Source organism: Elgaria multicarinata, chromosome 8, assembly GCF_023053635.1.
Source record: "Elgaria multicarinata webbii isolate HBS135686 ecotype San Diego chromosome 8, rElgMul1.1.pri, whole genome shotgun sequence".
Taxonomy (NCBI): Eukaryota; Metazoa; Chordata; class Lepidosauria; order Squamata; family Anguidae; genus Elgaria; species Elgaria multicarinata.
Window position 1 is genome coordinate 72247905 of NC_086178.1, and position 15474 is coordinate 72263378.

The 15474-nt window shown below is 36.6% G+C and overlaps 1 protein-coding gene across 1 annotated transcript in view; it reads left to right on the top strand.

The window, feature by feature from the left end:
• The window catches only part of LOC134403153 (deleted in malignant brain tumors 1 protein-like), a 42926-nt gene that overhangs the window by 12603 nt on the left and 14849 nt on the right, over positions 1 to 15474 (top strand). The window contains 8 exon segments of the mRNA XM_063133262.1: positions 537 to 848; positions 1689 to 2081; positions 5588 to 5593; positions 5640 to 5951; positions 6668 to 7069; positions 10188 to 10508; positions 11256 to 11274; positions 11680 to 12038. Coding sequence (XP_062989332.1) covers positions 537 to 848; positions 1689 to 2081; positions 5588 to 5593; positions 5640 to 5951; positions 6668 to 7069; positions 10188 to 10508; positions 11256 to 11274; positions 11680 to 12038 — 2124 coding nt within the window.

The following is a 15474-nucleotide window of genomic DNA, read 5'->3' on the forward strand; positions in this document are numbered from 1 at the left end:
CTATTCCTATTATACGCTCTATTACGTTTCTCAACTAATTTGCTACGTAGTATAACTTAATGTTTGGGAGGCCTAATCTCCCTATTCTCTTCATTTTATACCATATTTCTAATTAACTCTCGCTCTTCTATCTCCATTGCAAAAATTGTTTACCATACTTTGCCAACTCTTTCTTTTTCAGATATCTTAATTGTTAACATTCTAAACACACAAAAAGGTTTTTGGTAAAATTCTCATTTTTATAAGCGCTATTCTCCCAAATCATGATAATTTTATCTTTTTCTATTCCTCTAATTTGCTCCTTACTTCTTGCATTAGAAAAATATATGATAGAACTGTTAATGGTGATTTTAGTTTGGTATTATTTAGAATGTACCTCCCTGGACATAATCTGTATCTCTTAGGGTGGTCTCTTGATACTGTGATTTCTTTTAGAAAATGACATTTGGTTTCAATATGTTCAGCACCATCACTATCCCTTGAGAAACAGGTTCTTTAGGCATGACATCTAATGGGATATTGCTTATTGTTCCAAGATGTTCCCATGAGGCTGGTCAGTGGCCCAAACAGATGCCAAGGTCGACTTGAAGTGAATTACAGAGGAGCCTGGGGGACGGTCTGTGACGATGGCTGGGACATCCAGGATGCACAGGTTGTCTGCAGAGAGCTTAGATGTGGAACAGCTGTATCAGCACCAGGGAATGCCCGATTTGGCCAAGGCTCAGGCGATATTCTCCTGGATGATGTGAACTGCCAAGGAAATGAACCTTCTCTTCAGCAGTGCTCCCACAATGGGTGGAGGACCCATAACTGTGGCCATTCGGAAGATGCTGGTGTCATCTGCTCAGGTATCTTTGGAGTGCTCTTCCTTTATTCTTTTTGAAATCTATTGTGTGTATAACGGCAGAAGATCACATCTCAAAATAAACTTTCCAAATAGAATTATCTTTAGGATTTCCTTTTTTTTTTTAATGAAAAAAGGTATGTTTGGAATGCTCTTTTTGAACTCTATTCTCTGTATATAGTGGCATAAGATCACTTGTCAAAATAAAGCTTTCCAAATAGAATTATCTTTAGGATTTCTTTTTTTAAAGAAAAAATTCTGCTTAATTGTGGCCATTGAGAAGATGCCCTTGTCAACTCAGGGTCTCTTTACATCTTTCCTATTTTATTTTATACTTGTAAATATATTTGTACAATTAATTCTATTTTTTTCTCCTATTGGACTATTAGTTGTTGGACGGTAACCAGAATTTCTCTAAAACTTATTGCAATTTTTGTGATTATGATTTAAAGAATCAAACTGTTATTATTTAATTTTACAAATACTCTTGATATTGCCGCAAGTGACACATTTAAAGTAATCTGTGGCTAGGAACACAGGTGTTTGTTTTTGATTTTTTATGACAAACCTGAAATGGAAAATACATACAAATATGTCAAGAATATGCATATGTACCTAAACTATTAATCCTAAACAGTGTTTGAACAGTAATAATAAAAACACTATCAATAACTTCATTAATTTTCTTTTTCTTTTTTTCTTTTCACTTCATCTATAGGAAACGATATACAAGGTACATTTTATTTCTGCTTTTCCCAAATTCAATCGGCCGTTGTTCCTATTATATATTTGTTTATTTACAGAATCATATGAAATAGTAATTCTGCATTACCATACATCTTAGATGTATGGTACTATCACTCTCCCCTTGAGAAACATGTTATTTGGGCATGACATCTAATGGGATATTGCTTATTGTTCCAAGATGTTCCCATGAGACTAGTCAGTGGGCCAAACAGATGCCAAGGTCGACTTGAAGTGAATTACAGAGGAGCCTGGGGGACGGTCTGTGATGATGGCTGGGACATCCAGGATGCACAGGTTGTCTGCAGAGAGCTTAGATGCGGAACGGCTGTATCAGCAGCAGGGAATGCCCAATTTGGCCAAGGCTCAGGCGATATTCTCCTGGATGATGTGCACTGCCAAGGAACTGAATCTTCTCTTCAGCAGTGCTCCCACAATGGGTGGGGGACCCATAACTGTGCCCATTCAGAAGATGCTGGTGTCATCTGCTCAGGTACCTTTGAAATGCTCTTCCTTTTCTTCCAAGTAGCCTGTGTCATCAACACAGGATCTCTTTACTTCTTTCCTATTTTGTTTTATACTTGTAAATATATTTGTACAATTAATTCTATTTTTTCTCCTATTGCACTATTGGTTGGATGGTAACAAGGATTTCTCTAAAATTTATTGCACCTTGTGTGATTATGATTAAAAAAATCAAACTGCCGGTTATTTTTAATTTTAGAAATACTCTTGATATTGCTGCGAGTGATACATTTAAAGTAATGAGTGGCTAGGAATACAGGTGTATATTTGTTTCTGATTTTTTTTTAACCCGAAATGGAAATACATACAGCAAGAATATGCATATGTACCTAATCTATTAATCCTAAACAGTTTTTGAATAGTAATAATAATAAAAAAACTATCAATAACTTCATTAATTTTCTTTTTCTTTCTTTCTTTTCACATCTTCTGCAGGAAACGATATACAAGGTATATTTTATTTCTTCTTTACCCAAACACCATCGGCTGTTGTTCCTATTATTTATTTGTTTGTTCACAGAATCATATGAAATTGTATTGCTGCAATACCATACATCTTAGATGGGATGAGGTCTAACTATTAGGTGGATCCACAGTTGGCTACAGAATCTGACTCAAAGAGTACTTATCAATGGAACCTTCTCAAACTGGGGAGAGGCAACGAGTGGGGTGCCGCAGGGCTCAGTCCTGGGCCCAGTGCTCTTCAACATTTTTATTAATGATTTGGATGAGGAGGTGCAGGGAACGCTGATCAAATTTGCAGATGACACAAAATTGGGTGGGATAGCTAATACCCTGGAAGACAGAAACAAACTTCAAAGTGATCTTGATAGGCTGGAGTGCTGGGCTGAAAACAACAGAATGAAATTTAATAGGGATAAATGCCAAGTTCTACATTTAGGGAATAGAAACCAAATGCACAGTTACAAGATGGGGGACACTTGGCTCAGCAATACTACAAACGAGAAAGATCTTGGAATTGTTGTAGATCACAAGCTGAATATGAGCCAACAGTGCGATATGGCTGCAAGAAAAGTAAATGCTATTTTGGGCTGCATTAATAGAAGTATAGCTTCCAAATCACGTGAGGTACTGGTTCCTCTCTATTCGGCCCTGGTTAGGCCTCATCTAGAGTATTGCGTCCAGTTCTGGGCTCCACAATTCAAGAAGGACGCAGACAAGCTGGAGCGTGTTCAAAAGAGGGCAACCAGGATGATCAGAGGTCTAGAAACAAAGCCCTATGAAGAGAGACTGAAAGAACTGGGCATGTTTAGCCTGGAGAAGTGAAGATTGAGGGGAGACATGATAGCACTCTTCAAATACCTAAAAGGTTGTCACACAGAGGAGGGCCAGGATCTCTTCTCGATCCTCCCAGAGTGCAGGACACGGAATAACGGGCTCAAGTTAAAGGAAGCCAGATTCCGGCTGGACATCAGGAAAAACTTCCTGACTGTTAGAGCAGTGCGACGGTGGAATCAGCTACCTAGGGAGGTTGTGGGCTCTCCCACACTAGAGGCATTCAAGAGGCAGCTGGACAACCATCTGTCAGGGATGCTTTAGGGTGGATTCCTGCATTGAGCAGGGGGTTGGACTCGATGGCCTTGTAGGCCCCTTCCAACTCTGCTATTCTATGATTCTATGATTCTATGCACCCTATGCAACTTACTGTTTTTTTAAAAAAAATTATTGATTTTTTCTATAGCTACAAATAATAAATCATATACATACATAAAAAATCATCTTCATCTTCAATTCTTAACTATACGTTCTACTTCCTAAACTTACTCACATTAATAAGTGCAGACCAACCACCGGGATCTTATTCAACTTTCCAAAATTGCATTGAATCCTCTGGATGTATTCTTCCTCCCCCTTTTAGTAATACGTATTCTAAGAACAATTTCCATATCTCTTCAAAATCGTTATTTTTTATTATTCCCCTTCTAACTCTAATATTACATGTTAATTTATCATTTATCACAATATCCCATATTTCTTTATACCAATCTTCTATATCATAATCCCCTTGAACTTTCCAATTTCTGGATATCATTAACCTTGCAGCTGTTAACAAGTTCATTATTAATTCTATTTTCATTTGATTACATTTAAGTTTTCCATACATTGATAACAATGCTACACTCGATGTTTCTTCTAACTTCATTCCAGTTATTTCATTTATGTCTGTAAACACCATTTCCCATAATTTTTGTACATATTCACAATTCCACCACGTATGGGTATATGTTCCTTTCTCCTTACATCCTCTCCAAAAAAGTGTTGAGTTCTCCTTATAAACTAAATTTAATTTTACTGGAGTTAAGTACCGCCTCCATACTATCTTATAATAATTTTCTTTTATCCTTACAGACATGTTTTTCAGCACTCATTGTTTCCATATCCTCCCCCAGTTCTGTTGCTCTGTTCCCTCCTTCAAATCTGTTTCCCATACTATCCTAAAAAAATCTTCTGGACTTTCAATTTCCAATAATATTTTATATATTTCACTCATTAATCCTTTTATCAGTTTATTTTCTTCTTTTTCTTTTTCTTTTTTAAAAATCAACTCCTCAAATTTGGTATTTCCTCTGCATTCTCTGTTATCTTTTAACCATTTTTTGGTCCATTGTTCCAATTGGATACAATTGAACCATGTTATAGTTTCAACTTTTAATCTTCTCTTTTATTTCTTCCTTAGTTTACATCTTCTCCATCCAATCTCTTATTTTAAGTACCTTCTCATCCTTTAATTTTTTTAACCAACCCTTTTTTTAAATTTTCCGGAAATTTCTTCACCACCACCACCGGTGTTATTGGGGAAGTGGCCGGAACCAATCTCCTTTTATATAGTCACCAGATTTCCAACACATTCTTTAAGAGAGGGTTCTCTCTTCCCCCTCCCCACTTTTTATTATAATCCTTAAAAAAAATGTTCTCTAACTTCCAATCCAAGTCTTTTCCCTTTTTTTCCTCTAACCAACTTAAGTCTCCTATTCCTATTATACGCTCTATTACGTTTCTCAACTAATTTGCTACGTAGTATAACTTAATGTTTGGGAGGCCTAATCTCCCTATTCTCTTCATTTTATACCATATTTCTAATTAACTCTCGCTCTTCTATCTCCATTGCAAAAATTGTTTACCATACTTTGCCAACTCTTTCTTTTTCAGATATCTTAATTGTTAACATTCTAAACACACAAAAAGGTTTTTGGTAAAATTCTCATTTTTATAAGCGCTATTCTCCCAAACCATGATAATTTTATCTTTTTCTATTCCTCTAATTTGCTCCTTACTTCTTGCATTAGAAAAATATATGATAGAACTGTTAATGGTGATTTTAGTTTGGTATTATTTAGAATGTACCTCCCCAGACATAATCTGTATCTCTTAGGGTGGTCTCTTGATACTGTGATTTCTTTTAGAAAATGACATTTGGTTTCAATATGTTCAGCACCATCACTATCCCTTGAGAAACAGGTTCTTTAGGCATGACATCTAATGGGATATAGCTTATTGTTCCAAGATGTTCCCATGAGGCTGGTCAGTGGCCCAAACAGATGCCAAGGTCGACTTGAAGTGAATTACAGAGGAGCCTGGGGGACGGTCTGTGACGATGGCTGGGACATCCAGGATGCACAGGTTGTCTGCAGAGAGCTTAGATGCGGAACAGCTGTATCAGCACCAGGGAATGCCCAATTTGGCCAAGGCTCAGGCGATATTCTCCTGGATGATGTGAACTGCCAAGGAAATGAACCTTCTCTTCAGCAGTGCTCCCACAATGGGTGGAGGACCCATAACTGTGGCCATTCGGAAGATGCTGGTGTCATCTGCTCAGGTATCTATGGAGTGCTCTTCCTTTATTCTTTTTGAAATCTATTCTGTGTATAACGGCAGAAGATCACATCTCAAAATAAAGCTTTCCAAATAGAATTATCTTTAGGATTTCTTTTTTTAAAGAAAAGATTCTGCTTAATTGTGGCCATTGAGAAGATGCCCTTGTCAACTCAGGGTCTCTTTACATCTTTCCTATTTTATTTTATACTTGTAAATATATTTGTACAATTAATTCTATTTTTTTTCTCCTATTGGACTATTAGTTGTTGGATGGTAACCAGAATTTCTCTAAAACTTATTGCAATTTTTGTGATTATGATTTAAAGAATCAAACTGTTATTATTTAATTTTACAAATACTCTTTATATTGCCGCAAGTGACACATTTAAAGTAATCTGTGGCTAGGAACACAGGTGTTTGTTTTTGATTTTTTATGACAAACCTGAAATGGAAAATACATACAAATATGTCAAGAATATGCATATGTACCTAAACTATTAATCCTAAACAGTGTTTGAACAGTAATAAGAAAAACACTATCAATAACTTCATTAATTTTTTTTTCTTTTTTTCTTTTCACTTCATGTATAGGAAACGATATACAAGGTACATTTTATTTCTGCTTTTCCCAAATTCAATAGGCTGTTGTTCCTATTATATATTTGTTTGTTTACAGAATCATATGAAATAGTAATTCTGCATTACCATACATCTTAGATGTATGGTACTATCACTCTCCCCTTGAGAAACATGTTATTTGGGCATGACATCTAATGGGATATAGCTTATTGTTCCAAGATGTTCCCATGAGACTAGTCAGTGGGCCAAACAGATGCCAAGGTCGACTTGAAGTGAATTACAGAGGAGCCTGGGGGACGGTCTGTGATGATGGCTGGGACATCCAGGATGCACAGGTTGTCTGCAGAGAGCTTAGATGCGGAACGGCTGTATCAGCAGCAGGGAATGCCCAATTTGGCCAAGGCTCAGGTGATATTCTCCTGGGTGATGTGCACTGCCAAGGAACTGAATCTTCTCTTCAGCAGTGCTCCCACAATGGGTGGGGGACCCATAACTGTGCCCATTCAGAAGATGCTGGTGTCATCTGCTCAGGTACCTTTGAAATGCTCTTCCTTTTCTTCCAAGTAGCCTGTGTCATCAACGCAGGGTCTCTTTACTTCTTTCCTATTTTGTTTTATACTTGTAAATATATTTGTACAATTAATTCTATTTTTTCTCCTATTGCACTATTGGTTGGACGGTAACAAGAATTTCTCTAAAATTTATTGCACCTTGTGTGATTATGATTAAAAGAATCAAACTGCCAGTTATTTTTAATTTTAGAAATACTCTTGATATTGCTGCGAGTGATACATTTAAAGTAATGAGTGGCTAGGAATACAGGTGTATATTTGTTTCTGATTTTTTTTTAACCTGAAATGGAAATACATACAGCAAGAATATGCATATGTACCTAAACTATTAATCCTAAACAGTGTTTGACTAGTAGTAAAAATAATAAAAAAACTATCAATAACTTCATTAATTTTCTTTTTCTTTCTTTCTTTTCACATCTTCTGCAGGAAACGATATACAAGGTATATTTTATTTCTTCTTTACCCAAACACCATCGGCTGTTGTTCCTATTATTTATTTGTTTGTTCACAGAATCATATGAAATTGTAATGCTGCAATACCATACATCTTAGATGGGATGAGGTCTCACTGCACCCTATGCAACTTACTGTTTTTAAAATAATTTTTTATTGATTTTTTCTATAGCTACAAATAATAAATTATATACATACATAAAAAATCATCTTCATCTTCAATTTTTAACTATACGTTACACTTCCTAAACTTACTCACATTAATAAGTGCAGACCAACCACCGGGATCTTATTCGACTTTCCAAAATTGCATTGAATCCTCTGGATGTGTTCTTCCTCCCCCTTTTAGTAATATGTATTCTAAGAACAATTTCCATATCTCTTCAAAATCGTTATTTTTTATTATTCCCCTTCTAACTCTAATATTACATGTTAATTTATCATTTATCACAATATCCCATATTTCTTTATACCAATCTTCTATATCATAATCCCCTTGAACTTTCCAATTTCTGGATATCATTAACCTTGCAGCTGTTAACAAGTTCATTATTAATTCTATTTTCATTTGATTACAATTAAGTTTTCCATACATTGATAACAATGCTACACTTGATGTTTCTTCTAACTTCATTCCAGTTATTTCGTTTATGTCTTTAAACATTTATGTTGTAAACCGCCCAGAGAGCTTTGGCTGGGGGGCGGTATATAAATGTAATAAAATAAATAAATAAATAAACACCATTTCCCATAATTTTTGTACATATTCACAATTCCACCACGTATGGGTATACGTTCCTTTCTCCCTACATCCTCTCCAAAAAAATGTTGAGTTCTCCTTATAAACTAAATTTAATTTTACTGGAGTTAAGTACCACCTCCATACTATCTTATAATAATTTTCTTTTATCCTTACAGACATGTTTTTCAACATTCATTGTTTCCATATCCTCCCCCAGTTCTTTTGCTCTGTTCCCTCCTTCAAATCTGTTTCCCATACTATCCTAACAAAATCTTCTGGACTTTCAATTTCCAATAATATTTTATATATTTCACTCATTAATCCTTTTATCAATTTATTTTCTTCTTTTTCTTTTTCTTTTTTAAAAATCAACTCCTCAAATTTGGTATTTCCTCTGCATTCTCTGTTATCTTTTAACCATTTTTTGGTCCATTGTTCCAATTGGATACAATTGAACCATGTTATAGTTTCAACTTTTAATCTTCTCTTTTATTTCCTCCTTAGTTTACATCTTCTCCATCCAATCTCTTCTTTTAAGTACCTTCTCATCCTTTAATTTTTTTAACCAACCCTTTTTTTAAATTTTCCGGAAATTTCTTCACCACCACCACCGGTGTTATTGGGGAAGTGGCCGGAACCAATTTCCTTTTATATAGTCACCAGATTTCCAACACATTCTTTAAGAGAGGGTTCTCTATTCCACCTCCCCACTTTTTATTATAATCCTTAAAAAAAATGTTCTCTAACTTCCAATCCAAGTCTTTTCCCTTTTTTTCCTCTAACCAACTTAAGTCTCCTATTCCTATTATACACTCTATTACATATCTCAACTAATTTGCTACATAGTATAACTTAATGTTTGGGAGGCCTAATCTCCCTATTCTCTTCATTTTATACCATATTTCTTATTAACTCTCGCTCTTCTATCTCCATTGCAAAAATTGTTTACCATACTTTGCCAACTCTTTCTTTTTCAGATATCTTAATTGGTAACATTCTAAACACACAAAAAGGTTTTTGGTAAAATTCTCATTTTTATAAGCGCTATTCTCCCAAACCATGATAATTTTATCTTTTTCTATTCCTCTAATTTGCTCCTTACTTCTTGCATTAGAAAAATATATGATAGAACTGTTAATGGTGATTTTAGTTTGGTATTATTTAGAATGTACCTTCCCGGACATAATCTGTATCTCTTAGGGTGGTCTCTTGATACTGTGATTTCTTTTAGAAAATGACATTTGGTTTCAATATGCCCTTGTCAACTCAGGGTCTCTTTACATCTTTCCTATTTTATTTTATACTTGTAAATATATTTGTACAATTAATTCTATTTTTTTTCTCCTATTGGACTATTAGTTGTTGGACGGTAACCAGAATTTCTCTAAAACTTATTGCAATTTTTGTGATTATGATTTAAAGAATCAAACTGTTATTATTTAATTTTACAAATACTCTTTATATTGCCGCAAGTGACACATTTAAAGTAATCTGTGGCTAGGAACACAGGTGTTTGTTTTTGATTTTTTATGACAAACCTGAAATGGAAAATACATACAAACATGACAAGAATATGCATATGTACCTAAACTATTAATCCTAAACAGTGTTTGAACAGTAATAATAAAAACACTATCAATAACTTCATTAATTTTCTTTTTGTTTTTTTCTTTTCACTTCATTTATAGGAAACGATATACAAGGTACGTTTTATTTCTGCTTTTCCCAAATTCAATAGGCTGTTGCTCCTATTATATATTTGTTTGTTTACAGAATCATATGAAATAGTAATTCTGCGTTACCATACATCTTAGATATGTTCAGCACTATCACTCTCCCCTTGAGAAACAGGTTATTTGGGCATGACATCTAATGGGATATTGCTTATTGTTCCAAGATGTTCCCATGAGACTAGTCAGTGGGCCAAACAGATGCCAAGGTCGACTTGAAGTGAATTACAGAGGAGCCTGGGGGACGGTCTGTGATGATGGCTGGGACATCCAGGATGCACAGGTTGTCTGCAGAGAGCTTAGATGCGGAACGGCTGTATCAGCAGCAGGGAATGCCCAATTTGGCCAAGGCTCAGGCGATATTCTCCTGGATGATGTGCGCTGCCAAGGAAATGAACCTTCTCTTCAGCAGTGCTCCCACAATGGGTGGGGGACCCATAACTGTGGCCATTCGGAAGATGCTGGTGTCATCTGCTCAGGTACCTTTGGAGAGCTCTTCCTTTAGTCTTCCAAAACATAGTCAATGTTTAATGGCAGAAGATCAAAATATGTCAAAATAAATCTTTCGGAATGGAGTAATTTTTAGACAATTTATTTTATTTTATTTTCAAATGAAAAGGCCTTGTTTAGCTTTGAAGACTCTGCTTAATTGATGCCCTCGAAAGATGCCTCTGTCATTAACACAGTGTCTGTTTGATACTTTCAGCTATGATTTTATACTTTGAAATAGATTTCCCCCAGTAATTCTATTTTGTTCTGTTTGACTACCAGTTGGAGAGTAACCGGGATTTCTCCAAATTTTATTTTAATTCGTATGATTTCCATTAAAGAATCAAAATGTCTGTTTTAAATTTTTTTAAAAAATGATCTTGATATTGCTGCGAGTGACTCATTTATAGTAATGTGTGGTTTGGAGCAGAGTTCTTTATGGATTTTTCATGGTGAAGTTCAAATGGAGGAAAACACACACAACAACAAGAACATGCATACGTACCTCAACTGTTTAGGTTAACCCGTGTTTGAATAATAATAATAAAAACCTATCAAGAACTAAATTAATTTTTCTCTTTTTTTCCTTTTCACATCGACTGTAGGAAATGATAGACCAGGTACATTTGATTTCTTATTTTCCCAAATACTACCAGTTGTTGCTCCTATTTTATTTTTGTTTGTTCACAGAATTGTTTGAAATCATAATGCTGTGACACCATGCCCCATAGATGTAGAAAATGATACACAAAGTACATTTCCATTTCCTGAGAGACAGACTGTGATTTAAAGGTATTGCAGTGGCTCTTTACTTTTAGTATATCTATTTCCCCTTTACGGCCACCATAGATTCAGCCACAGATATACAAAAAATTAAAGAGCCCACTCGATAACTTTATATTGCAGCCCAGCTTTCAGGAAGAGTACACATTTGCAAGCAAATTCTGAGGGCGTGGGCAGCAGGAGGCGAGGGAGGGAGAGAGAAGTGAATCCAACAACAAGAATAAGCATTATGTATCAAATTCCCAAATTCTTTCAGATGTTGTTCCTCTTTTATGTTTGTTTACACATGGAATCATTTGAAATTGTAATGCTGTGAAACCATACACCTTAGATGGGATGAGGTGTCAGTGAACCCATGTATAATATTGAAGTGTTAACTGTTCTTTGGGTATAACTTCTAACGGGATATTGCTTATTGTTGAAAGTTGTTCCCGTGAGGCTCGTCAATGGCACGGGCAGATGCCAAGGTCGACTTGAAGTGAATTACAGAGGAGCCTGGGGGACAGTCTGTGATGATGGCTGGGACATCCAGGATGCACAGGTTGTCTGCAGAGAGCTTAGATGCGGAATAGCTGTATCAGCAGCAGGGAATGCCCAATTTGGCCAAGGCTCAGGCAATATTCTCCTGGATGATGTGCGCTGCCAAGGAAATGAACCTTCTCTTCAGCAGTGCTCCCACAATGGGTGGGGGACCCATAACTGTGGCCATTCGGAAGATGCTGGTGTCATCTGCTCAGGTATGTTTGGAATGCTCTTCCTTTAGTCTTCCAAAACATAGTCCGTGTTTAATGCAAGAAGATCATATGTCAAAATATTTATTTGTTTAAATTAAAAGGCCCTGTTTAGCTTAGAAGACTATGCTGGTAGTGAGGTGCATCCATTAAAGTGGTCCCCTGCTCTCTCAGTTGACAGTGCCTTTGCAATTGGAACAGCAAGGCTATAGGCTCCAGTTTTACTGAAATCTGAAACACTGACACTCTCTTCACATGAAAGCCTTTTCCAGAATCTTTTTATTATGAGCGGGTACACGCTCTTCTGGGTGCAAAGATTACTGCAGACGCTGACTGCAGCCAGGAAATCAGAAGACGTTTACTTCTTGGGAGGAGAGCAATGACAAATCTTGATAAAATAGTTAAAAGCAGAGACACCACACTGACAACAAAGGTCCGCATAGTTAAAGCAATGGTATTCCCCGTAGTAACCTATGGCTGCGAGAGCTGGACCATAAGGAAAGCTGAGTGAAGGAAGATAGATGCTTTTGAACTGTGGTGTTGGAGGAAAATTCTGAGAGTGCCTTGGACTGCAAGAAGATCAAACCAGTCCATACTCCAGGAAATAAAGCCAGACTGCTCACTTGAGGGAATGGTATTAAAGGCAAAACTGAAGTACTTTGGCCACATAATGAGAAGACAGGATATACTGGAGAAGAGGCTGATGCTAGGGAAAGTGGAAGGCAAAAGGAAGAGGGGCCGACCAAGGGCAAGATGGATGGATGATATTCTGGAGGTGACAGACTTGACCTTGGGGGAGCTAGGGTGGCGACAGCCGACAGAAAGCTCTGGCGTGGGCTGGTCCATGAAGTCACGAAGAGTCGGAAGCGACTGAACGAATAAACAACAACACACGCTGAAGACTTGGCAAGAAGATATTATGGGAACATGGGGCAATTGGAAATGATTCAGGGGATGAGGGAGTGAGGGGAGGTTTGAAGAATAAAGCTTTAGAGGGGAGAGATCATTCAGATTTGTTTGCTTGAAAATGTGTATCTTGCCTTTCTCTGAGTGTATAGCTTTGATACACTCAAGGTGGTTTGCATTATAGAATATAAAACATTCAATTTGTTAAATACTAAAACTTAACAATTAAAAGAAGAGAAGGACAGCAGATAAAACATCACAGAAATTTCAAGGAGAAAAAAAATCTACCAGTTCATTAGATCAAATGCCTGTTGAAATGTCAAGAAATGGTCTTCAACACAGTGGCAAAAAACATCAAAGAGGAGACAAGGATGCCTCTGTAGGTGTCCATGGAAAAAGGCCGTCAATCACATCTAAACCAGTCAAGGGAGAAGGCAACTTGGGACTCAGTACAAAAGGTACCCTCTGACATCCAAACAAAGAGGAAGCAAGGTCAGCCTCTCCACATGGTCACAGAAAAGCCCCTCTCCCAATCAATCGAGGTGGAGACAATGTGGGCTTCTCTAGGTGCCACAGTAAAGGCCCGTAGTTGCATCCCAGCCAATCACATTTTTGTTAGAACTCAGAGAAAGCCTGTTTATTTATTTATTTATTTGAAGATTAACATTCCACCTTTTAGTATAAAACTTTCAAGCAAACAAAGCAAAGTCAAGATCTATAAGTATGAAACACAACAAGCTCCATCCCTGTGGTCATTGTAAGATTGATGTTCTACTGTTTCTGCATAATGAATGTTGCTTTCAGCATCTAATCAAATGGGGGAAATAATCTCTTTTCTTCACAGATGCGGTATAAACCTGCATATCCAATAAGTCTCTCATAGAAGCCCAACTAGCTTAAGAGTCCCAGCTTCAGGCATTGCTAGAGAAGCGGAGGAAACATTATTCCAGGGATGAGTAACTAGAGGTCTTCCAGATGCTGATGGATTGCAATTCCCATCATCCTTTGCCATTGGCTATGCTGACTAGGGCAGATAGGAGTTGCAGTCGCCAACATCTGAAGGGCCTCAAGTTGCCCAGTCCTTCATTAAGTACACTTCTCAATTCTGTTGTTCTCTGTAATGTCTAAAGCTGAATTCTTACATCTTCCCATTCCCAGTTTTCCATTGCTCTCTTTTTGCATCCAAGCTAATAGAAAAAATCATGGAGGATAGGACTGTCAACAGCAATCATCCATGATGGCTAAATCTCCATATTCACAGGTAGTTTGCCACCAAATACAGGTTGTTGCATGGCAACACTCAGCAAGGCTTACTGCCTTCATGCCCTACTTGTGGGATTCCTGGAAACATGGGATTGGGTGCTGTGGGAAGCTGGATGATGGAGCAGATGGACATTGGTCTGATCCTGCAAAACTCCTGTTATGTCCGGCTTCATCATTGCTTTCCTGCTGGGTCCTAGCTGGGCCTCCTACCTACCTCCTAGTTTTATGTTGTGTTATTTATTTGGTTTATTACATTTATATATTGCCCAAGAGGTCTTTGGGCAGTTCAGAAACCCAACCTTAAAACCATAACACCATAGAATACAAGAACATAAGAAAACATAACATACTTTTCTATTGCGTTTTTTATTGTAATTTTAAGATTTCAGATTATATTTTATGCTGTATTTACGGTTTTAACTTTTGTGAACCACCCAAAGAGCTTTGGCTATTGGGGTGGTATAGAAATGAAATGAATTGAAATTAAATAAATGTATAAATAACATAATAATAGTAAAAAATAAATAAACAAATCAGCTGCAGAAACAGTTCTAAGATCTAAAAAGTTCAACACAGGGTGAAAAATCTTCTGTTTGTCCAGAAATATGAGGATTATTATTTTTTACCTGTTTCACTAAATTACTTTTTTTAAATTTAATTTTGCAGAACATAATTCATTATTGGAAATTGAAAATTAAGATGCGAAATCACTGGTGCATCTGCTATGCTTTGACATCCAGCTTTTACACTCTATTATGCCCATTTTGGAATACCTACATTAATTGTTTTTCATAGACCACTTTGCTACACTCCACTTGGATTGTACTAGTTATGTACCTTTAAATAAAAGCATCTTTAAAATGTATGTTTCAGTTCTCTGTACTGTGGGAAAGACTTTCCATTTCATTTTCACAACTGTAGCATGCAGCAAAGATGAATTATTACTGCTGGTGTTTTGTGTTGTATCTATCACATTTTTACTGTGTTTGCAATGGTTTACAAAGTTCATGCAACAACTATTTCAGGTAGGCTAGATGGAAAGACATTAATTTGGCCAACAATCACTACTGAGCTCTTTTGGTGAGCAAAGACTGAAACTGCGTCCTCTATTTAAACTCAGTACTTTCCCCCTTTCCTCTGCCATGCTGGTATTGAAATGCTGGCCCTATTCAGATGATACGCTAAGCCATAGTTAGGCCAATAACCCTTTTGTAGCAAATGGTTAGTGATGGTGTTTAAACCACGGTTAGGAATGGTTCACACAATATGCTAA